The sequence below is a fragment of the Triticum dicoccoides genome, chromosome 1B (genome assembly GCF_002162155.2).
Source record: "Triticum dicoccoides isolate Atlit2015 ecotype Zavitan chromosome 1B, WEW_v2.0, whole genome shotgun sequence".
In the NCBI taxonomy this organism is placed as follows: domain Eukaryota; kingdom Viridiplantae; phylum Streptophyta; class Magnoliopsida; order Poales; family Poaceae; genus Triticum; species Triticum dicoccoides.
In genome coordinates, this window is record NC_041381.1 from 438,330,309 (window position 1) to 438,353,397 (window position 23,089).

At 44.7% G+C, this 23,089-nt stretch overlaps 3 protein-coding genes across 4 annotated transcripts; 2 read left to right on the top strand and 1 right to left on the bottom strand.

Moving 5' to 3' along the window:
- Positions 1-11,204: 11,204 nt before the first annotated feature.
- LOC119339765 (transcription factor MYBS3-like) lies at positions 11,205-14,364 on the top strand. Its single transcript, XM_037611699.1, has 3 exons — positions 11,205-11,648; positions 13,169-13,377; positions 13,618-14,364. The coding sequence occupies exons 1-3, from the start codon at positions 11,381-11,383 to the stop codon at positions 14,083-14,085; spliced, it is 945 nt and encodes a 314-aa protein (XP_037467596.1). The 5' UTR covers positions 11,205-11,380; the 3' UTR covers positions 14,086-14,364.
- Positions 14,365-14,969: 605 nt separating this feature from the next.
- On the bottom strand, positions 14,970-19,521 carry LOC119339776 (hexose carrier protein HEX6-like). The gene is made up of 3 exons (XM_037611702.1): positions 19,166-19,521; positions 18,418-18,737; positions 14,970-16,219 (listed from the first exon to the last, which is right to left on the bottom strand). Exons 1-3 carry the CDS (start codon positions 19,302-19,304, stop codon positions 15,113-15,115), a joined length of 1,566 nt encoding a protein of 521 aa, XP_037467599.1. The 5' UTR covers positions 19,305-19,521; the 3' UTR covers positions 14,970-15,112.
- A 94-nt stretch (positions 19,522-19,615) lies between these two features.
- LOC119339787 (O-fucosyltransferase 30-like) lies at positions 19,616-22,109 on the top strand. 2 transcript variants are annotated; one of them, XR_005164202.1, is made up of 3 exons: positions 19,616-20,101; positions 20,469-21,704; positions 21,829-22,109. XR_005164202.1 is itself a non-coding variant. In XM_037611708.1 (2 exons), exons 1-2 carry the CDS (start codon positions 19,656-19,658, stop codon positions 21,532-21,534), a joined length of 1,512 nt encoding a protein of 503 aa, XP_037467605.1. In that variant the 5' UTR covers positions 19,616-19,655; the 3' UTR covers positions 21,535-22,109. The 2 variants fall into 2 exon arrangements, 1 of the variants encoding a protein (XP_037467605.1); XM_037611708.1 differs by having other exon boundaries at positions 20,469-22,109.
- Positions 22,110-23,089: the final 980 nt, after the last annotated feature.

The following is a 23,089-nucleotide window of genomic DNA, read 5'->3' on the forward strand; positions in this document are numbered from 1 at the left end:
GGGATGGCCGAGGCGGCGGCGGACCGGCGGTGGGGAGTGTTTTCGGGGCGGGCGGGGCGGCGCACCGCCAGCCGCGGGCAGCGGGGGGCTGCTGTTTGGCCGGTGGTGGTTGGCGGCTTAGGGGGGTGGAGGTTGAAGATGAACCGTAGGCCCTTGATTTCGTGTCCAACAGCTGCAAAATCGACTGACCAGAGATGAAAAAGTCATTCGACCGACGTGTAGCCTCACCTTGCTAGTGCGTTCAGTTTTGACAGCAAAATTCAGTTTCGACAGTTAAGTTTAGTTTCGACAGTTAAGTTCAGTTTCGACAGTTAAGTTCAGTTTCAATAGTTAAGTTCAGAGATGAGCGGCTGATGTATTTTACATCTAGCACTTTGTGGTTATGTATTTTACGTCATGTATTGGAGATGCTATTAGAATTCAACTCAGGTTAACGGTGTTTGTTGTCTCTCTTGTCCCGCTTCAGCCTCGGCGTCGTACAACTCACCGGAGCTGCTCCAACGATGAAACCCTCCATCACAGCGGAGCAGTACCTCGGGATCCATCTCTAGACGCCTAAGATCTTCTTCCCCTCCTCCGACAACCAAGTCAGCTGGAGCATCCTCACCGGCCAACCCAATCATGCTGAGATCGACATGGCTTCGCCAAAGAGGTTGTACACTTGTTGCATCTCTTTTTTACTCTACATGTTATATATATTGTCCACTAAGCACTCGTAGTAACGGGAAATACGATTATTTTATCCTACTATATGACAAGCAGTGAGGTACTAGGCAACTTAGCTATCTCTGATAGACTCTCTTGAACGCCATCATTATTTATCTCTGCACGTTTGAGCTGTGCATTTGTCGATGGGCCTCAGAGTTGAGCTTGTATGGCAGTGGCCTGGGTCTAAAGTAATAGAAGTAGCACAAAAACATTTTTTTAGTGTAGGATTTTCCTTGCTCAAGCCCGCTCACTAGAATTGCCAGTGCTTGAAAGGAAAAGTGAATGAAAAACATAGGAATTGGAAAGTTTCCTATGGTACTACTTTTCATGAATTTGGTGCAAAGGAATGGAGCAAAGGAAAACTGTAGGATTTGTTCCTTTAGTGTCTCCTTGAAAGAAAAACCGTAGGAATTCTAATTTCCACTTCTTCTCCTTTTCATATTCCTATTCATCAAGCACAAGACTAAGAGATAGTAGCATAATAGCATTATAACCGTACATTTTCTTGTGGTTTGACTTAGTCTCACCATGCTTTTTTGCATCGTGTGATCTTCTAATTGTTGTGAATCAAACACCCAAATTGGCAGAAATCCCGTGTTTTTAAATTCTCTGTTTTGCACGTGCATTCCTATCCTATTCCTGTCTATTTCCTATCCCTGCATTGTTAGAATCCTCAAATTCAAACAAGCCCTTACTCAATTACTTCTGTTACAGATATGTGTCAAAGAAAACCTTGTGTGGTTTGTCCTGCTCCTGCGGCGCTGTGTTCCACCCCAGCTCAGCTACTGCAACGACGGAAGGGTTCACCACAGCAGGGATCCGCTCTCCAGACTATCTTTCGCCGCCTCAGATCTTCTTCCCCGCCGCCGGCAGCCATGACAACTGCATTACCATCATCAACTGAGCAGATGACCTTGAGGACTACACGGGTCCGCAAGAGAGGTCGCACTCTTCCGTGTCTGCTTATGTTATGCGTCCATAATATGATGACATGCTACATTATCGTTGTTTTCACCTATTAGACTCCGAGTTAGGTCCAAACTAATGTTGAAACTTGAGTTTTTAAATGGTTGTGGGGTACATATTGGGGCCGCAATCAGTACTATCTATCTACTATCTGGTTAATCTCCGGTGTCTACTATGAGTTTCATGTTGGGTGCAAACAAACATTAAAGGACCCATTATCTATATTTTTTAACTAAAGCTATTATCTGCCTGCTATCATTGGTTTTGGGTCTATCCATAGTTTGCTACCATCACTCTGGATTTGTGCATGCACTCCTTACATAATCTCACTATGTTTTATTCCTATGCATGCCAGTTATTGTACACAATGGAACTGATCATGTAGAGCAAAAGAGACGAGCCTTGCGTGGAAATAAAATTTCATGCAGACGTTGTTTCATGGTGGGCGCAAAGGCAGCCCCCCCTCCACCCATTTTGGATCGTAATCAAGAGGAAGTAACTGTTCTGAGGGGGATTCAGAAGGAGAAGACCACTCCTATTTACCCCATGAGGTCTTCGCTCTAACTTGGCATGCTGATGTTGGTAATATCATGCATATGGTGCCTTGCATTGCTTACTGTATACATTAAAGATGTCATCTGCTTAGTTTAGACATGCTTTGTGTCAATGCCATCTGTTTAGTTTCTTTATCGTATATGTGAATCATGCAATGCCATTTTGTCTAGCCAGGCATCATATATGTGAATTTTGCAATGCCACCCTCGTTAGCCAGTCATCTTATATGTGAATTATATCATGCCATCATTTTTTTATTACGTGTTAAATTTGTCAACAATTTTAGTACATTCAATTACTCTTCCTGTGCATCAGCCATTCGGCACGGTCATGGAAAAATCTGGAGTGGAAACAAGGTCTTCAGATCAGACAATGCTGTCTGAGGAAGCGCATGTCTTGCTGGTTACCGATAGCTCCTCAGAGGAGGATTCAGAGACAGATGACCAGTCATATTCCCTCCCCCACCCCCCCGAGGTGCATGCCCTAACTTGGCAGGGTTATGTTGCTCATATCGTGCATATGGTATCTTGCATTGCTATGTCATTTGCTTAGTTTAGACATGCTTTGTGTGAATGCCACCTGTTTAGTGTCTAATTACCATATATGTGAATTATGCAATGCCATCTTGTTGCAAGACATTATATATGTGAATTATGCAATCTTATATTGTTGCAAGGCATTATGTATGTGAATTATGCAATGCCATGTTGTTTAGGCAAGCGTCATATATGTGAATTATATCATGCCGTCCTTTTTTTTGTATTTCTCATTGCTTTTGTCGACAATGTTTGTATATTCAACTGGTCTTCATGTGCATCAGCCATTTGAATTGGTGATGGAGAAATCTGGAGTGAAAACAAGGTCTTCAGAGCAGACAATGCTACCTGCTGAAGCAGATATCTTGCTGGTTACAGATAGCTCTTCAGAGAAGGATTCAAAGGCAGATGACTAGTCCTATTATCCCCCTGAGGTGTATGCTCAAACTTGGCAGGGTTATATTACTCATATAATGCATATGTTGTATTGCAATGCTTAGTTTTTACATCATATACACAATATTGAATGTCATCTCCTTAGTTGACACATCATATATGTGATTGCCCTCTGCCCACTTCCTTAGTATATAAATCATATATTTGAATTATGTCATGCCATGATGTTTACATAGACAACATGTATCTGAATTATGGCATGCCAACCCATTTTCTAAAGACATAATATAGTTATATCATCTCATCATGTTTACATAGTCATCATATTTTAAATTATGTCATTCTATCCGTGAATTATATCATGCCATCATGTTTCCATCGACGACATGTTTGTGATTTATGGCATGCCAACCACTTTAATAGACACATCGTATAGTTATATCATGTCATCCTATTTACATAGTCATCATATTTTGAAGTATGTCATTCTATCATGTTTAGTTAGCCATCATACATGTGAAATTGTGTCATGCTATCCTATTTAATTAGCCATCATATATGTGAAATTATGCCCTGCTATTCTGTTTGCTTAGACAACATAAATGTCAATTATTTCATGCCCTGTTTTCTTCCCTACTATCCATTGCACATGTCTATCTTACAATGTCTGTACATTCAATTACTTTTCTTGTTTATCAGCCATTTCAATTGGAGGGAGTGATGGCAGTTTCTGTGGGAGTAAAAACACGGTCTTCAGAAAAGATCGTGCTACCTGTCGATGCAGATAGAACCACGGTTGTACTTGCCCAAGAACCAGCCCCACCACACATAACCCACACTCATGCAGATTGTACCCCTACCCAGTTGGACAGAGAACCAGCTACACCCCTTCTAACCCCAACCCCAGCAGATAGACACCCAGTTCCCGTTGACACAGCACCGTCTCGACCACAGAGCACCCAAACACGAGCAGTTAGTAAGGCAACTGCAGTGCCCAAATCACGAGGACCACCACTCCGAACCCGAAGTCAACGCTTAAAGCAGAAGAAGAATTGTTCTCAGGTCAGGTTCCATAGCTATGATTCATACTACTTTGCTCTTGCATCACTGTATTTACTGATACCAACTAATTTCAAATTTGAAGGATGCAATTGAAACTCCAATGGCGCAACAGGTATGTTTTAAACATGTTTCTTCAACGTGTTTGGCTGTTTGCTGTTGTAACTTGCTCTATGTTGATTTCAGTTTCAATTGAATAAACAGTCATGTTCTCATGCCATGCACATTACAAGTGTTGTTATTGATGTGTAGTTTCCTACACTTATATTCTGTCTATGCTGCTTTGTCTTAAATAGATATGATTCAAACTGTATCTATCTTGATTTGGCAACATAAACTAGAATGATATAGACCATATAGTGACCATACTACAAAGATATATGTTTGTTTCATGCTGTTATCCTGTCCACCTTACTACTAAACTGGTTTACCAAAATGAGTTTCATATACTACATTGTAAACCTGAGATGTGTTTGTTTGTTTCTCTTTTAGAACGCGGATAAAATATTGGAGAAGAGTACCCTGTTATGCAATGGTAAAGGAAGTAATGCAGATAAGGTTCAAGATAGTGAGACATCCCTGTTGGTCTCCAAGAAAGCTGATAAAAACTATATTGAAGACACTGAGACAACCCCAAAGTCCTGTCTTGATGTAGTGTTCAAGTTACTGGCTACCACTGCTGGCACCAGCTCTTCGAACGCATTGCTTGAATCAGTTCGGCTTCTTGAGTCTCAACTTCAAGTTGAAAGACATCGATCAGATGTTATGCGACAGGAAGCCGAAGGACTAAGGAAGTCCCTGCAGAATTCAGATGCATACTTTCTGGTGCAACAACAAGCGCTGGAGGACTTAAGCGCCAAACAAGAGAAAGTTAATAAGCTTGCTAAGCATCTTGCCAGCATTATGGGTACCCAGGATATTGTTTCTTGAGCTCTTCTGAAGTGGTTTCAGTTCTGGACTTGTTTTGCTGCGGTGTTTATATGCTGTTGTGTTCCCTATATTTGCACGGGTGGCGAACTTTGATGCCCAGTGGATGTAATATGTGTAATAGCCGTGATAGCCTAGTGTAAGTTGCTTGCTTATTTATTTCCTTGTTGTCTTGTTTATTTGTTTGCTTGTAGTCAGTGTAGTTCTTTTTCTGCGGTTTGCTAGTGGCTGCAGTAACCTATTTTTTAAAACTAGGACACAATAACCATGGGCTAATATTTACTGTAGTGACACCGAGCCTCCTACGGGCCGTAGAAACAGTGGGCCTTCTATGGGTCGTATAAACAGTGGGCCTTCTACGGGCCGTAGAAACAGCGGGCCTTCTATGGGCCATAGAAACAATGGGCCTTCTACGGGCCGTAGAAAAAATGGGCCTTCTACGGGACGTATCATCAATGGGCCTTATACGGGCAGTATGATCGATTGGCCAAACATGGGACAATAACAAGCCGCAATATGGCCATAAACGGGCTAGAGTTGGAATCGTCCGTTCATGGGCCGACCATAACGGGCCATCGTTAATAGGCCGTATTTGATGATGCTATGAAAATGGCCCAACGTATTAACGGGCCACAAACGGGCCGACTGTAACCATGGGCTAAATTTGGCCCACAAGCAGAAAATGACAGTAACGTGCCATAAGTAAACGAATGCTGGAAATGAGCCCAAGAATAAATGGGCTCTGAGAAGGCCGAAAGATAACATGGGCTGGAAACGACCCAACTGAATAACGGGCCGTTAATGGGTATAAAGTGATACACTGTTCTTTACGGGCCAGTTTCACCATGGGCCGTTAATGGGTGTAAAGTGATGCACTGTTCATTACGGGCCAGTTTCACCATGGGCCGTTAATAGGCCAAGAGTTACATAGGGCCTCATATGGGCCAAAAGACGTCATGGGCCATACATGGGCCAGAAGTGAAAATGGGCTGGAATCATATTGGATGGCCCAGATGACGCTACTGGGTCTAATTCGAATAGGGCGTAACGGGCCCTGGGTTAGCAGGCTGTAAATGGGCTATATGCGAACAAGCCGTTAACAGGCTTTCCATGGGCCGGCCCGCCACCTTTTGACCAAGTCAAACGGGCCGGCCTTTTCACAGGAATGGGCCTCTGTTGGGCCGTGCCACGTGTCGACGTATCATAGGCGCCTTCTGTCCAATGAGTGGATGACATCTATCCCAGGGATGAGCCGACACGTGTTTCCTCCAGCCAATGATGATTTTACACATGGAAAATCCCCATTGGTCGGGGCTGTTAACGGGTTATCGGATCCAAAAACCGACCCGATAGCTTAACGGCGTTCCGTTACGGTGGATGCCATGTGTCGGTCACCCTTGACGAAAGCACTTCTATGACGCGCGATTTATCGTCATGGAAGTGGACACTTCCGTGATGATAATTTTGGTAATGTCATGGAACACTTCTACGACAGCACATGTATGACTATCTTGATTCTGTCATAAAATCGTCATGGATGTACATGCATGACAGAAAATGCGACCTACTGTGACAAACACGTATCATCACGGAAGTGTATTTTTTTGTAGTGTGCACTTGGGGATAATCAAGCTGTTTTATGGCTTTGTTAATGGGAACATAGCTCTAGGTTTAATATTTTTGTTTGCATTTTTCTTTGTTATTAACTTATTGTTCACCCTATGATTTTATTTGATAAAAATATGAAACCAAATCATCATCGTTGACGAAATCCTTTTGAGCACCATCTTATTTCTACAATCTTCCAAAACTACTTTCAGGTCGTAAGTTAGGTGGAGAATAATTCATCCATATTTTGTGCCCACTGTGGGCGCAAACGTATCTCTTGTGACAACTCCAACTTCATTTCATGGAACCCATGTCCATAACCTCGAGCAAGTGGCCTCGTCTGGTGACGACCTCAACGAAGATGAGTTTTCCATTGACGATGTCATCGCAGAAGAAGAGACCCACTTTGACACCTAAGGCAATGACCTCCTAGCTGAGGGACCAGCCAACTCACCTCGGCCGTCCAGGCCGGGCATCAAGGAGGAAGGAACTTGGCGACGGAATGCACTCTGCTAGACGTGCCTGAAGTGATCAATCAACAAACACCTGGGAAAATTTGAATCCTCCTACACTCAACACCGATGGCTGGTAGGTACGATGGACCCGAGGAGGAGCCCTCAGGCGATCTCTAAAACCACAACACGACTTCTCTTTGATCCAACACCATCTACCTTTAGCTCATCCAAAGCCTACTATCACATGTCTCTAGCTCCAAAATTGTCAATGTTGTGTGCCGCGAAGGCATGGCCCTGACCACCAAGAAAAATCAAGGACAACACACTAAACACATTAGATATTTTGATTTTCTCCTTCTAAAATCATAATCTTAATGGAGATAGGAAATAATCTGTTTTTGCAGAATAAATGCCCACTTTTCAACCTCAAACTCTTGCGAGAGTTCACCTGATTTGGGAGTTTAACCTACTAAAACTATTCAAATTTAACCCATCTTCTTGGTTGGGTCCCTTTAACTAGGTTTGATCATGGTATCAGAATGAGCGACCTTGTACATGCCACGTAAGATATAAAAACGGCCAGGGGTCACGCTCTAGCATTGTACTTTTTATTTTTGTCTTACTCGTGGTGTCACAACGACGAGACTGCCTCTATTTCTCCCCTCATGTGAGGCTGTTGTGGTCTCCATTCTCGTTGCCTCTTTTGTCTGTCATGCTTATAGGTTGAGATTTACCTTTATGTGTGGGAAAGTTGGCAAAGGTCGATTGACACACAAAGACTATATAGAAAGCAAGATGCTGAAATACAAACTCAAGTAAGAGTTTAAGGTTGTGATGTCTTGCTTCCTATTTTTCTCAATGAAACAAATGGTATCACAAATGGTACTATGTTTGACATGAGAGAAAGAACACGCTAAGAGAGAGAGAACAAGATGGAAACAAAGACAATACTAGTGAGCATGTACACCTCTGTCCGAGTTTATTAGTCCCATCCAAAGTTTTGATTCAGTTATATCAAAAGTTTGACTAACAAATCATGAATAACATGCCATAAAAAGTACAATCATTGGTGGCATGCTTTTAGACAAGGATTAGGGAATCTCCAATGCTGACATGCAAACCAGACACCGCATTCGTCCACGGATAGGGGGGACCAATCTGCGGACATGAATGCGTGAGCTAGCCATCCAAAGCTAGCCACTATTTGTCTGTTAGTAAAGGGGGCAGTTTGAATGCAAATACGTTCATTCCCAACAAGTGCTAGATCATACTAGCGCCAGATCACATCCTCAGCTGATCACAACCAAAAAGGGACAAGTATGCTTAGTTTTTTACATGCCCGACCACGAAAGAACATTAGTTTGGCAGTCCGTGCATCCAAGCCTCCAATGTTCAATCTGCCATCGCCGCTATGTAGGCCGCCTCCGCCTTCGCCCCCACTTCGGTAATCGCGTCCTTCGTCGCCGCCTCGATCTCCTCCTGTTCCGCCCTCTCTAGATCATCTTTCCACTGCAAAATCTTGAAACAGACGGCATGCCCGATCATTCTCGCGACGCCATCCAATTCCGCCACCTTCAAGTTGATCATCTTCGCATCCTCTGAAGCAGCTACGATCTTCACCTTTTTCTCCTCGAGCATGGCCTTCTTCTCTTTGATCATGACCCTCTTCTCTTTGAGTTTGAACTTCTTCTCGGTCACCTTCATCAATGAGTCTAACCTCTCCATCTCTTTTTCCTTCTTGATGTCGGAGCGCTTGTCGTATGACTCCACCTTCTTTTTCAAGATGTCTTTGAACCTCTCCGTCATCTTGGACGCCGCTTCTCACTTTGCTTTCTCCTCCTCCCATTTCTTTCCCCGGAACCCTCTTCTAACCTTCTTGGGTGATTCATTTGTTGGGTCACCGGTTTCTTCCTCGATGCCTTGGGTGACGGTCTTGGCAATGTATAGGTTCCACTTGGGTTGTCCATTCAACTTCAACCAACAATGCACGACGGTGAAGTTTTTCTTCTCCAACTTCTTGAACACACCACACGCACAAGAAGACTACAAAATAAAGCATTGTCAACTATGCTTATCCCGCTACCAAACTATGCTTATCTGGCTACAAATGATCTACAAACTATGCATTTCCGGCTACAAATGATCTACAAAACTATGCATACCCAGCTACAAATGATCTATAAATCTATGCATATTTGGACACGAATGATCTACACACCAATGCATACATATCCGGCTACAAAACTATGCATGTACAACTACAAATAATCTACATAGCAATGCATATCTGGCAAGTGTTGTACATATTAACAACTTACTTGCTTAGTGATTTGCACACCACTAGGCCACTGTGCGATGAGTTGCCTCAAGTGGCCACAATACTTCGACGCGACCTGTTGGATGGTGTACAAACGATGGTTGAGGGAGTTTGATTCACACTTGCGGATGACCGCGTCATAGTAGGGCGCGAAATGCTTGTGTTCATGGAGCCAAATATGAATGTTGGCCTAGACGGTTATGTCCTTTTGCTCCGTGCCATGGATCGGGTCGAGGCTAGTAGCCAACCGTGCATCGCACAACAGCTTGTCCTCCCGCACGTTGAAGCTTTCTCATGTGTCCCTCTTTTTTGAATCGCCACAGAAATCATCAGGATCATTGTCCTCACCCTCCTCCTCCTCCCCATGCTGCTGTCTGGTGGCCCAATCATGTCGCTCTGTTTTCGTGCCTAGCTAGTTGTAGTCCTGATGCGTGCCCAACTGGGTTTTAGTGCCGAACTAGGTGTACTGTTGTGTGCTCGGTTGTTTGTAGGGGCCGAACTGGGTGGGTTCTGAGTCATCCACCTACCCATCCTCATAGGCACCTCCTTCTCCGCCTCCCTCATGGATGATCTCGCACGTCTCCCTGTCTGTGCTGTCGTACGCCAGCTATCCCGCTTTAGGCATACCAGCGAACAGCTTGCTGGCACCCATATGCTCCACGTCCGTCGTCCATGTCGGGATAATCGATGGAGATCAAAACTCCGAGAAAAGCAGCGGTGTCGCGTTGGCCTCGACGATGAACATCACGACAGGGGATGCCGGGGACTGCCTACCGTACACGGCCTTGTAATGTTTTGGCCATGGCGGCGTGTGCATGGTCGGTGAGGTCCCGCGGCCTGGGCCGCCCCGACCTCCACCTTGTTCGCGACCTGCACGCCCACCGCCTCGTCTGCCACCAGCACACTCTCCACCAACTTTCTGCTTCTTGAGTATTTCCTCCTTTGCGGCCTTGGCTTTGACACGACGATTTTGCCGGGTCGCGGAGTTGATCTTCCGGGCGAGCGTGATGCTCGGATCCTCCACCATCTCCGTCTCCGGCGTGGTCTCCTCTGGGTTCATGGGTCAACGGCGTGAGGGAAGAAGAGAGTGGGGAAAGGGCGAGAATTTGGTGGAGAGTGGCGAGATGAAAGAAGTGAGTGAGTAATTTTACCGCAAAAACAGTGCAGACAACTACAAAAGCGCGGGTTCCGCCTTAGTTTCTGATGAGTCGGGGCATGTCAGAGTGCTACACGGTTCGTGTCCAGATTCCGGTAAAGTCACCAGTTTGTTTCGACTTTGCGAAAAATTATGATCCGGACTACTCAACGGATCGATGAGGTCAACATTGAATGGTTTGCGGAGTCCAGACAGCTGCGTTCGGACGGATACCTACAGTTTGAGGGTTCGCGTTGGAGAAGCAGTAAAGCGCCTGGCTGTAAACCCGGAGGAGAAGCATTAATTAGCTAGCTGCTCGCGTTTTCGAGGAACAGGAATAGGAGATCCGACGATCCAACGGCGAAGACGAAAGGAGGCGACCGCAAGCAACCGTGTCCAAAGAAAGAAAAAGGTGTGACCCACAAGCCTCTCGCTCGCCGCTCTTGCCCACCCACCCACGTAATATCCTTGCGGGAATATCCGCCACGTGGACGGCCACACGCGCGGAGCTCCCTCCCTCCCCTTCCCCGGCCCCGACCACCGCAACCAATCACCACTCCACAGTCAATCCCCTCCCCTCCTCTCCTCTCCCCTCCCGTCTCCTCTGCTCTCATCACCACCACACTTCGCTTCTCCTCCCAGCCCACCTCTCCTCTCCCCTTCCGGCGCGCGCGGCCGCCTGGTTCCTACACCGGCGGGTGCGCTGGCGGCCCCGGGGATGACGAGGCGGTGCTCGCACTGCAGCCACAACGGCCACAACTCGCGGACGTGCCCCAACCGCGGGGTCAAGATCTTCGGGGTGCGCCTCACCGATGGATCCATCCGCAAGAGCGCCAGCATGGGGAACCTCTCCCTGCTCGGGGGATCCACCAGCGGCGGCGGCGGCGCATCCCCCGCTGACGTCGGCCACGACGCCGCCGCAGAGGGCTACGCCTCTGACGACTTCGTGCAGGGATCATCATCCGCCAACCGCGAGCGCAAGAAAGGTGGCCTGCTAATCTCTCTCTCCCTCCCTCCTCTAAAGACGTCTACTCTGTGGCTCAGTTCCTCAGCCGACGCAAAACCTCACTTAGTAGATTAGATCCTCTCAGCTCCAATTGTTTCTTTCATGCCCGTGTATAATTATTTTTGCGTGTGCTGTCCTGTCCTATTTTTGATTGAGATGGTACTGTTAGCTTTCAAAAATCCAGTTGGGAGAAGCTGCAATGGTATTTTCCAGCACTGTAGACTTGGATAACTTGATTCTTGAGCTAATAATCAACCCCCAGCATTAAATCGGTGCAAGGATGATGTATACACTGTGGATGTCGTTTGATTGGATCATGACTTATGACAGATGTTTTTAGAAGCTCAGGTATGGATTCGTTTAGCAGGGACTACGGATTATCAAGAGCGGCGATCATAGGTGATTCCAATGGAAAAAAGCGCGCGAAGGCGCTAGGCGACAACATAACGCCTAGCGCTTAATCATGCTAGGTGTGCGTTTAAGCGCACCTAGGTGAGATAAGCGCGAGGCCGTGGCAAACCGCACAATTAACGCCTAGCGCTTTCTTTTCCTTCGATGATTCATCATAAATTTGGCTTTGCTCTGTGCTTCCGGAAGCGTGTATAGAGCCACGTAAGAGCTGAGCTGACGAACTAACACGTAACGTAAAGTCTCACCTTTGGCATAAATGTGGTACTGCATTATGATGCAATCGATATTTATATACAGCATTTTTAATTACCTGCACCGCTACATTCTGCAAGAAAGATGTTAATTAAGATTAATTTAGTTAATACCAGTGAATATTTGGTGTACACATGCCAAAGCTTGACCGCCTTCATTGATTTTTATTACTGCTAGTTTCTTCTCACAATCCCTGAGTTGGTGATGACCAGTGATTAGTGTCTTTGTATATTTAATCTCTGTTATAAAGGTTGGGGTTTTAATTTTCAAGTCAAGTTACAGCTGGAAATTCTTCAAAGCAAAACATATTTTTATTTATGGCGCTCTCCAATTTGGGATTATAACCAATATAGGGTAACGACATAATGAACATTTAGTTGCCCTTTGCCTGTTTGTTGTTATCTATCCGAGCTAGAAAATTGGATTGTAGTTTTGTAGTGTTGTCTTCTTGACGTGCTATATAGCTTGTCCAGGGATAGGAAAAACTTGACATTTGTTGCACCCCGGTTTTGTCTGGCTTCATTGTTTCATTTAAGGACATTTTACGTTTGTCAGTACTCTACTGATGCGGTGATGAATTTACCAGTTCTGTTCACTAGCTTCTTCTAGTTTCATGTTCCCCCAGAGGTGCTTTTTTGTGTAACTTTAATGTGGTGATAATACACTCCTTAAAATGTTCCATTTAACACAATAATAGTGTACTGTTTCTTCGTGTGCTTCTGTTTGTAAGTCGTCTGTTTATCAGTTTCTGTATAGCTTGAGATGTTAAGCCCTTCCTGTATGGCTGTGTGCAACGTTTTATGTGCCATGTTCCTGATTAAGATGGCTTTTTGGCAGGGGTTCCTTGGACTGAAGAAGAACATCGGAGGTTTTTGCTTGGATTGCAGAAGCTTGGAAAGGGTGATTGGCGAGGGATCTCTCGTAATTTTGTGGTCTCAAGAACACCTACTCAAGTAGCAAGCCATGCTCAGAAATATTTTATACGCCAAGCCAATATGAGCAGAAGGAAGAGAAGGTCTAGCCTCTTTGACTTGGTGCCTGATGAGGTAGGTTGCTAGATCTTATGATTGATTATTACACCTGTGTGGCATAACTTGACCTGATTCTCTTTATGTAGTTACAATATCACTACCTTAGTTCCTCATGCTAGAAATCTATCTTTTTGAACAGATCGTGTAGTGTTGCATGGACAGGCATGCAGTTCTCATCTCGCATTTCATTAGGAAGATATTAGTTTGCACTTTGTATATAAGTCAGAACTGAACGGTATCTTGTGTATTTTACAGTCGGACCTGCCACCCCTTCCTGGTAATCAAGAACCTGAGGCCCAGATATTGAATCACCCACCATTACCTCCACCCATGGAGGAGGAGGAGGTAGAATCTATGGAGTCAGATACTTCTGTCATTGCAGAGAGTTCTTCAGCTTCTGCTATCATGCCTGAGAATTTGCAGTCGAGCTATCCGGTGCTAGTTCCAGCATATTTCTCACCATTCTTGCAATTCTCAGTTCCTTTCTGGCAAAATCAGAATGATGGAGATGATCTTGGACAAGGGACACATGAGATTGTGAAGCCTGTTCCAGTTCATTCAAAGAGTCCAATCAATGTTGATGAACTGGTGGGCATGTCTAAGCTAAGCATAGGGGATCCCAAGCAAGATACAGTATCTACCTCTCTTTCCTTAAAAATGGTAGGAGGTCAAAATAGACAATCGGCTTTCCAGGCGAATCTCCCAACGAGGGCTCAGGCGTGAGCCCCTCAGCACACAAACTGCACTTAGATGAGCCCTGGCAAAAATAAGCTTTGCCTCTTTTCCTTTTCTTTTCTTTTTAAGATTAACTGTGGTCTGTAGTCTGTCCAATGTACCCTGTGTTGTAAGTTATGTTATGTATGGATGCATCTGTTGTTTGTATGGCACATGATATATGCCCACTGCATGTTGACAGAATCATTAATGTTAGTGCTGATCTCCAGGGTTGTACTGTAAACTCTTATATAAGAAAAAGAAATATCAGTCAGTTATTGGACCTTTGAAGTGAGCTCTGCTCATTCTGTTCTACACAATCTTCATTACTGAATGATGAATCAGTGTCTTCAGATTTTGTCCCGATACTGGAAATTTGGAGCTGGCTATCCAGTCACTCACTCAAGATCTTATGGTTGAAAGAAGCCATGCTAAATATTTTACCAATGACTGCTGCATGATTTTATTCTTATATGGTTGGCATGTGTCTATATGGTTTAATGTATTTGTGGCAAGAACAAACGGATTATTGGATTCTCCTTCGGGACAGATTCTATATCTGGGATATTCCCTGGGACTGTACCTTTCAATCCTGATTCTGCATTTGCACTCACCTCCATTATGCACCAAGTGTTGCAAGTGTGGTTGGTGACAGACAGTAGTGGCTAGTGGCCAGTCCCTTTCAGATATATCGACATATTTCCAAGCTGTTGGGTTGTGCACGAGTGCACTGTTTGGCCATCCAAGGACCTGTCACTTTTACATCTTTAGCAAAAGTCATGATGCATAATCAGACAATCCAGTCCCTCTGAGAGACGGTTCACTTATATATTTTTTCTCTGAAATTCCAGTTACTTCATATCAGTAATCTCACCGTTTGAAATGGCCATATGTAGGAACTGGCAACAGCAACCACAGGTCTGTCAGGTGACACAATTAGATGCAATCATACTTACAAACCTATCTGCTAGTTTAAAGTCCTGCACTATGTTTTTCCTTGCAGGTTTGATGGAAATACATTCAAGTTCGGAAGTCACTAGGAGCTCGGCGAGTAGATTTTCCTTTCTTGCCTCTCCTTTTCCTCCTCTTCCTTATCATCTTCCTCCCCAACAATCTTCTTCCAGAACCAATGCCTCCTCCAGACCTGTTCCATCTGCTCCATCGGAAGCTTCTTGGTCTCTGGCAGGAACAGATAGACCACTAGCGTCATCACGCAAATCCACGCGGCAAAGACGAAGAACGTTCCCGACTTGATGCGGCAGAGGACCGCCAGAAATGTCTGGCCGATCACAAACGTCATCAGGAAGACCACGGCGACCACAATGCTCTGCCCTGCTGACCTGATCTCCAGTGGGCAGATCTCAGTCGGGACGAGGAATGTGAGAGGCCCCCATGACCATGCAAAGCCTGCCACAAACACACACATGGTGATCAACACAAGGAAAGCATAGTCCTTATCCATCAACCCATTGTCCTTGAACTTTGCAGCTAGGATGGCGCCGACAGCGAGCTGCGACAAGATCATCTGGATCCCTCCTACAAGGAAGAGCTTCCTGCGCCCAAACCTGTCGACCACCATCATCGCTACAATGTTGGCAAATGTTGCGCAGAGACGCGTGACCACCGAAGACAGGAGGGAGGCGCTCTCCTTGAGGCCAATTGTCCGGAACATCACCGGGGCATAGAAGTTCATCACATTGATCCCGGTGAGCTGGCTGAAGAAAGGGATCAGGAACACCATGGCGAGCTGTGGCCTGTACTTCCTCTTGAATATGTCTCTGAATGGGTATCTGGCTGCCCTGGAGAGGTTGCTAGCAGAGACCAAGTCATCCAGCTCATTCTGTACTGAGGTGGTTCCACGCAGCTTCTGGAGCAGGGCTCTCGCCTTGTCGGTGTCGCTGTCCCGCTGGATTATGAAGCTTGGCGTCTCGGGGAGGAAGATTGCACCGATGGTCAGGAATGCAGCAGGGACTGCGGCCATGGATAGGGATATCCTCCAGCCCCACCCTGCTGTGAGTTTCACCACGCAGTAGTTGAGGATGTTTGCAATGAGAATGCCGATGCTGATGCTGAGCTCGAACCCATTGTTGATTGCACCGCGGTACTGCGGTGGCGCCATTTCTGACAGGTACAATGGGATCGACTGAAAAAATAAAGAGTCAATTACACCACTGGTGCTAAAACTTGACGTGAAAAATCACTTCAGTGCTAGAACTTGTGGCATATGTTGCATTGGTGCTACAACTTGGCTTTGGCATGCATATACGGTGCAAGTCGCATTTGTATACGGACACGGCGTGCCACATGGCACGCGGCCTGCTGTCAGCCACTAGATGGTACAGATTGGGTGTGTGGCTTGTTATTTTGTGGAAAACCACTCGGATTAATTTTTCTCATGAAAAGGCCTCTGGCACATATTGGTCCATCTGTCAGCAAGCAAATTATGTGCAAAAAATTGCGGACGATGGGATTTGATCCCAAAGTGCAGCGTGGAAGGGCGTGTGCCTAATCAATGCACCAAGAGGTGTTTTTTGTTATAAATGCAAAAGTACACTATATATCCATGAGGCCTTGAGCTAGCTGGAGACCCTACATCATTTTGCAGTGTTATTTATATACTTTTTTAAAAATTATATGTAAATTATAATCGTGAGTCATGCTTTCAGAATTTTTTATTTTTCTATATATTCTAATAAGTGCTTACATAAGTTTAAAATGTTCACAGTTTTAACAAAATATTTATGTAGTATATAAAAGTGTTTATGCTTTAAGAAATTTTCTAAATATTTTAATAAATTCTTATATAAGTTTAAAAATGTTCACAGTTTCAAAAAAATTACTCATGTAGTCTATAAAAGTGTTCATGCTTTAAGAAACGTATATTCATAAAATGTACAAATAGTTGGCTAGGATTCGAACCAGCGATATGTAGTCATCAGGTGCACGTGGCCACCACCCACCCAACAGCGTTATTTTTTTTAGAAATTTAGAAAATATAAGTAAATTATAATCTTGTGTTATAGCTAATATATACATAATAATTACATTATAAATTATTCACGTATTATTTCCAAAAATATCAATATGATTAAATTATAAATTATAAAATTATGCACGTAATAATTTTCATATTCAATAAAAATGTCAAATAAAACTTTCTATATATTTAAATAGGTGGTAATATGTATTTAAAATGTTCATGCTTTGAATAATATAGTTATGTTTAATATAAAATTGTTCATATTCATTCTGCAATTTATTTTATTTGCAGCACACAGTTATAATTTACATGTAATTTATTATTTTTGTAAAAAATAATAGTTCAAAATGGGTCGTAGGGTGCCCGGCCCACTTAAGATCTAAAGAATATATTATGTGCGTATCCACTAAGAACAAACGACGATTCTGGCTGCATTGGTTAAGCACACATGTGACAGGTCTCCACGCTACAGATTGCGGGTTTGAAACCTATCGGCCACAATTTTCCAGCTGATAGATGGACCGAAATGTGTCAGTGGCCTTTTCATGAGAAAAAATAATCCTGAGGTGTTTTCCACAAAATAACAGGCTGCACGCCCTATCTCTACATTTAGTGTATGACAGCGGGCCTTTAGTGTCTGACAGCGGGCCTCATGCCATATGGCGCGCCTAATCAGTACCATGTCCATATGCAAATGCCACAAAATAACAGGCCGCACATCCTACCTCTACATTTAGTGTCTGACAGCGGGCCTCATGTCATGCAGCATGCCTAATCAGCACCATGTCAGTAACAAATATGATTTGCACATATGCACGCCGAAGCCAAGTTTTAGCACTAGTTCATTGTATGCCATAAGTTTTGGTACTAAAGTGATTTTTCGCGTCAAGTTTTAGCACCACTGGTGTAATTGACTCAAAAATAAACATAACAGTAACCACAGTAAGGTATTTAGTGGACTTCACAATGTCCTTTTGGAGAAAGAAAAATATTATTCAGAAACTTCACATGCACTTGCTACAAGATAACACACCTTATCGGGTAGTCAATGCAATGATTTTTTGGGATTTGGGAGGGAGACATGTAAATTGTCATTGTAAACATGTAGCTATCCATTGTCATCAACTTGGAGGTTGGGACAAATTACATCTACAGGAATCTTATGTCTGTACACAAAGCTTGCGCATTGCTTCTCCAGCTACATACAGCCGCACAAGATTTGTGGACTGATGCAGGGTCCGGAAGGATGATCTTTCTATATTATCCAAAAGAAATTTATACATGTCTGACGAAACTTCGCTGCGCTACAGATTTTTTTAATCTCCTGAACCACATGTACACGCTGACTCAGAGAGAGTTACCTGGTTAGTGAACCCCAGGCCTATTCCAAGCAGGATCCGGTTGAGGAGCAACATGGGCACGTTCACGGCTGCTCCCCAAAACGCTGAGCCGGCGATGAAGACGGTTCCGCCGATCAGCATGGACGCGCGGCGGCCAAACCTCCTCGTGACACACGACGCGAACAGCGTCGCGATGAGGCCGGCGATGTAGAGGGAGGAGGTGAAGACGGTGAGGAGCTCGCTGTCGAACTGGCAGTAGTTGCTGACGTTGCTGTCCTGCTTGTGGCTGTACACCTCCGGGAAGAACGTCTTCAGAAATGAGTCCATGGAGGTGACACCACCTAGAAGATTTCAGAACCGCGTGCATTCAGTTTCAGTGAATTTGGGGTGGGAGTGGGAATGGAAGAATGCATATGCACAACTAAGTTCATCGCGTAATGTTCACCTGCCCAATGATGGAACGCATCATCTTTTCATTTTCTATAATCCCTCTAAAAGGACTAGTCCTAGATCATTTTGATCTAAAGAAAAATGGAGCAGAGGAAAGCACCCTGAACTCCTCAGTTGTGTCCCAATAATGGAAGAGAAAATCTCCACCGCCACGAGGCACTGAAGCCATTAATGCACCACAAGTAAGCCATGAATGCCATTTTAATCCCTTCCAAGTCCAGCTTCTAACTTTCAGCTCTCATATTCCTTTCCGTTGAGCCCAAGAGGGTTAACAATCTACAGTACTCTAGTCTAGAAAGAAGGAAGAAGATGGGCGTACCGGAGATGCCGAGGTCGTAGCCGAAGAGGATGCCGCCGCTGCCGGCGACGATGCAGGTCAGCACCACGAACGGCGTCACCCGGCCGCTGTACCCGCCGGAGCCGGCGGCCGGCGCCTCCACGGACGCCCCTATCGCCATCACTCCCTGCCCTTGCTCTCCTACTCCTAGTCCAAGGGCAGAGTGTCGTGGCGCGGGAGAGAGGGAGGGAGAGAAAGAGATATATAATTTTATCGGCGGATGGATTGCTGACGTGCGCCCACTCCGGCGAAAAAACGGCCGCACGTCGCCGGCGAGGTTGACTGACACCTTTGACTACCTCTGGGGTCCCACTCATCGGTGGCCCTGTGGATTCTGATTTTGTTGCGGGTGGAAATGATACGAGCAGGCCCACTTGAGCCCAACTAATTAGATGGGCCAGGAGGTAGCTCGGTTACTCACTTTGTACCGGATGCAACCGTAAGATCCAATCTGCCGGTGGCCGCCGGCGAGATGGACCTGCCGGCGAACCGCGGTCGGTGGCGCAGGCGGAGCGCACGGTCGCATGTGCCGCTACTCGTGGCCATCTTTTTCCTCCTCCTCCCGGCATCCCTCCTGCTCTCCTCCGCCTACTCCTCCCTGCTCCGCTCCCTCCTCCCCTTCTCCGCCTCCGCCCCCGGCAGTGGCGGCGGCGGCACCCTGCGGTGTGGGCGCTCGGCGGAGCTGGAGGGGGAGAGGTTCCTGTGGTACGCCCCGCACAGCGGGTTCAGCAACCAGGTGGGCGAGCTGCGGAACGCTGCGGTAGCGGCCGCGCTGCTCAACCGCACCCTCGTCGTGCCCCCCGTGCTCGACCACCACGCCGTCGCCCTCGGGAGCTGCCCCAAGTTCAGGGTCGCCGAACCCTCCGATCTCCGAGCCGCCGTCTGGGACCACGCCATGCAGCTCCTCCGGGAGCAGAGGTAAAGCCCACACCACACCTTCTGCTCGGTTTACTGATTGTTTGGAAGATCACGATGTTCTTTAGTAAAATCAATCATGTTGCGAGATATTAGAGCTTCATTACAATGTTAACAATGCAAACACCAAAATGTAAGAATGCTAGGTAATTTTCATGATTTAGAATCACACTGATTCTTTTTCGTAATTGATCGAGACTCCAGTGCGGTGAGATTGGTGCCAAGAGGAATGTGAATATAGAGATGTAATGTGGTTGTTACACACGTACACTGGCAGAGTACTCACTTTACTGATTAGCACAATAGTGATATAATTTTTCAAGTTTGCAGTGTTCATAATAGGTTTCCATGTTCACCTTTTACGTTTCAGGTATGTTTCGATGGGAGACATAGTTGATCTGTCCCCACTGAAGCCTTTGGTTAAGACAATTGATTTCAGGGTGTTTGTTTCATTATGGTGCGGTGTAGATATGCAGAAAACTTGCTTTTCTGGGTTGTGCTGTTCTGTTTCTGGCGGTGGATCATTGCCAAGTGACTACGATAGATGCCGATCTTTACTGTCTGGTTTAGAAGGCAGTGAAAGTGGTGGTTGTGTGTATCCTGTTCAGGATGATTGTAGAACAACAGTCTGGACATATCAGGAGAATAATGATGGAGCACTGGATTCGTTTCAACCAGATGAAGAATTAAAAAGGAAGAAGAAGATATCATATGTTAGGAGGCGTAAAGATATATACAAGAGTTTAGGGCCTGGTAATAAAGCTGAGGATGCTACCTTGTTGGCCTTCGGGACACTTTTTTCAGCACCATACAAGGGATCAGAGTCTTATTTTGATATCCATGAATCACCAAAGGATCATAGATTACAGAATCTACTTGAGAAAATTGAGTTCCTTCCTTTTGCCCCAGAGATCATGGCTGCAGGGACGGAGCTTGCTAAGAGCAAGATTAAGGAGCCTTTTCTTTGCGCACAACTAAGATTGTTAGATGGCCAATTTAAGAATCACTGGAAATCTACCTTTTCTGCCCTTAAGGAGAAACTGAAATCTCTTGAGGTGGAAATGAAGACAAACAAGAACAGTGGTTCTGTTCACATTTTCCTCATGACTGATCTTCCCAGAGCAAACTGGACAAAAACCTATCTCGCAGATATTGCAAAAGATGGGAAATATCAACTGTACATCCTGAAGGAAGATGATGTTCTGCAGACTGCCGAGAAGCTTATGGCTGCTGAACATGGCATAAGGTCTGGATTCCTTCCAAAGATCAGAGGCAACACGAACAAGGATTGTGATCCAGTTCAACTACCGGAAATTTTATTATACATCGAAGAATCTGTTTGCAGCTGTGCATCACTCGGATTTGTGGGGACTGCTGGATCAACCATAGCAGGAAGTATAGAAACAATGAGGAAGAACAATGTGTGCAAATTGTAGGAGAACTACATTATTTGTGCAAGCTGCCACAAAACTAACCGATGCTACTTAATGAGTTAATTCAGTGGGGGCTGTTGCACTACAGAGAGCTGAATCATTGCAGACTAGAGACTGAGAAACCAGTTTCATGCTCAGGTTCTACGACTCTACAATGTTGAGCATCTACTGCGGTATATTAAAATTCAAACCACTCTCTCTTTTCCTTTGTTTCAGTCGCGTAGATAGACAAGGCTCATTGTTTGCAAGCTGTGCCTAAATTATGTTGCGTTTCATCCTCCAATTTTGTCATGACAGGCAAGGACAGAGATAGCTTGTGTAGACGACTGTCGGAATCAAACAGATTTCATGGGCTCTCTTCTTGTTACAGATTCATCATCCATGCATGTCCTTGTTTAGCAAGTTTTTTTTAATAAGGAAATGAGTGAAAAAAACTAACTATTTGTGTATATCTAACTGTACTGTAATGCACAACTTACAGTGATAAACAAGCTGTAGTATTCCCAGAAGCTTGGCTTAGCTAGAAATCATCATTTGCTAGTGAGTTATTTCTATCAATAGAAACTTCTACCCCTTGATGCTGCATCTCACACATAATTATACACTTATATTTTGACTGTTGATCAAATTGCAACACTTCTTTTTTCTTTTCTTGAAAATGAGTTAATCTCGATTCTCTTTTGGCTAAGATTTTCAACTCTGTAGGAACATTCTGCCGTACAGTTATTCTACAGTATGGCATGTCTAAACGCTAAGTTGTACACGATGCGCTTAGTGTGAGGGCTACATGGAGGCCGTTTTATACGGGTTTCCACAGGGCAAAATAAAAGCTGGAAAAAAATTGTACATACAGAAATACATATATAACATGTTTGAGGATTTTTTTATAACAATGTACTTTCATACGTGGCGTAGACAAAAAAGACAAATACATACTTTAAATGGGACAATTTGTTGGGCAGGGATTTTTTTTATGTGTAGCTTGCAAATCATAATATTTTTTTAATGAAAATTTATAGTTCTGACGCAAATATGTATATGTTTTCACAGGATTTTTTATTTTTTTAGACTTGAAAATATCATTTTCTTTTTAAAAAAAATAATGGACTCCATGTAGCCCGCCCTACAGAACTTCACAATCCGAGATGGTGCACTATTTAAAATTATCATATTAATACATAAGCTACATCTTTATTAAATGTGAATGCTTCTATAGGTGGTCACGCGTCAGGTTGGTAGAATCGGATGGCCGCCTAACTGTCTGTTCAAACAACATCCGTTCGTTGATTCACTTATCTCCTACATTTTTTTTTGAAAGAAAAGGTAGAGATCGCTCTACCTTATATATTTCAAAGCAGTCCGTAGCCTGGGGGACAAAAAAGTCCATACATGAACCAAGAGAAACGCACCAAGGTGTGAAGAGACAGAGAGAAGAGGGAAGGAGAACATCAGGAAACTACAACATAATTAGTTGGACAAACAAAGCGCCCAAGTCTTCAACTCGTCCTTGTCCTGCTGCCGCTTAGCTCTGTGCAGCCAAAGGCGAAGCAAATCCGCA

Coding starts and splice junctions, on each gene's coding strand:
- LOC119339765 (XM_037611699.1), top strand. CDS start 11,381: ATGACGAGGCGGTGCTCGCACTGCAGCCACAACGGCCACAACTCGCGG. Junction 11,649..13,168: donor CAACCGCGAGCGCAAGAAAG/GTGGCCTGCTAA, acceptor GCTTTTTGGCAG/GGGTTCCTTGGACTGAAGAA. Junction 13,378..13,617: donor TTGACTTGGTGCCTGATGAG/GTAGGTTGCTAG, acceptor TGTATTTTACAG/TCGGACCTGCCACCCCTTCC.
- LOC119339776 (XM_037611702.1), bottom strand. CDS start 19,304: ATGGCGATAGGGGCGTCCGTGGAGGCGCCGGCCGCCGGCTCCGGCGGG. Junction 18,738..19,165: donor CTACGACCTCGGCATCTCCG/GTACGCCCATCT, acceptor GAAATCTTCTAG/GTGGTGTCACCTCCATGGAC. Junction 16,220..18,417: donor GCCTGGGGTTCACTAACCAG/GTAACTCTCTCT, acceptor TTATTTTTTCAG/TCGATCCCATTGTACCTGTC.
- LOC119339787 (XM_037611708.1), top strand. CDS start 19,656: ATGGACCTGCCGGCGAACCGCGGTCGGTGGCGCAGGCGGAGCGCACGG. Junction 20,102..20,468: donor CAGCTCCTCCGGGAGCAGAG/GTAAAGCCCACA, acceptor TTTACGTTTCAG/GTATGTTTCGATGGGAGACA.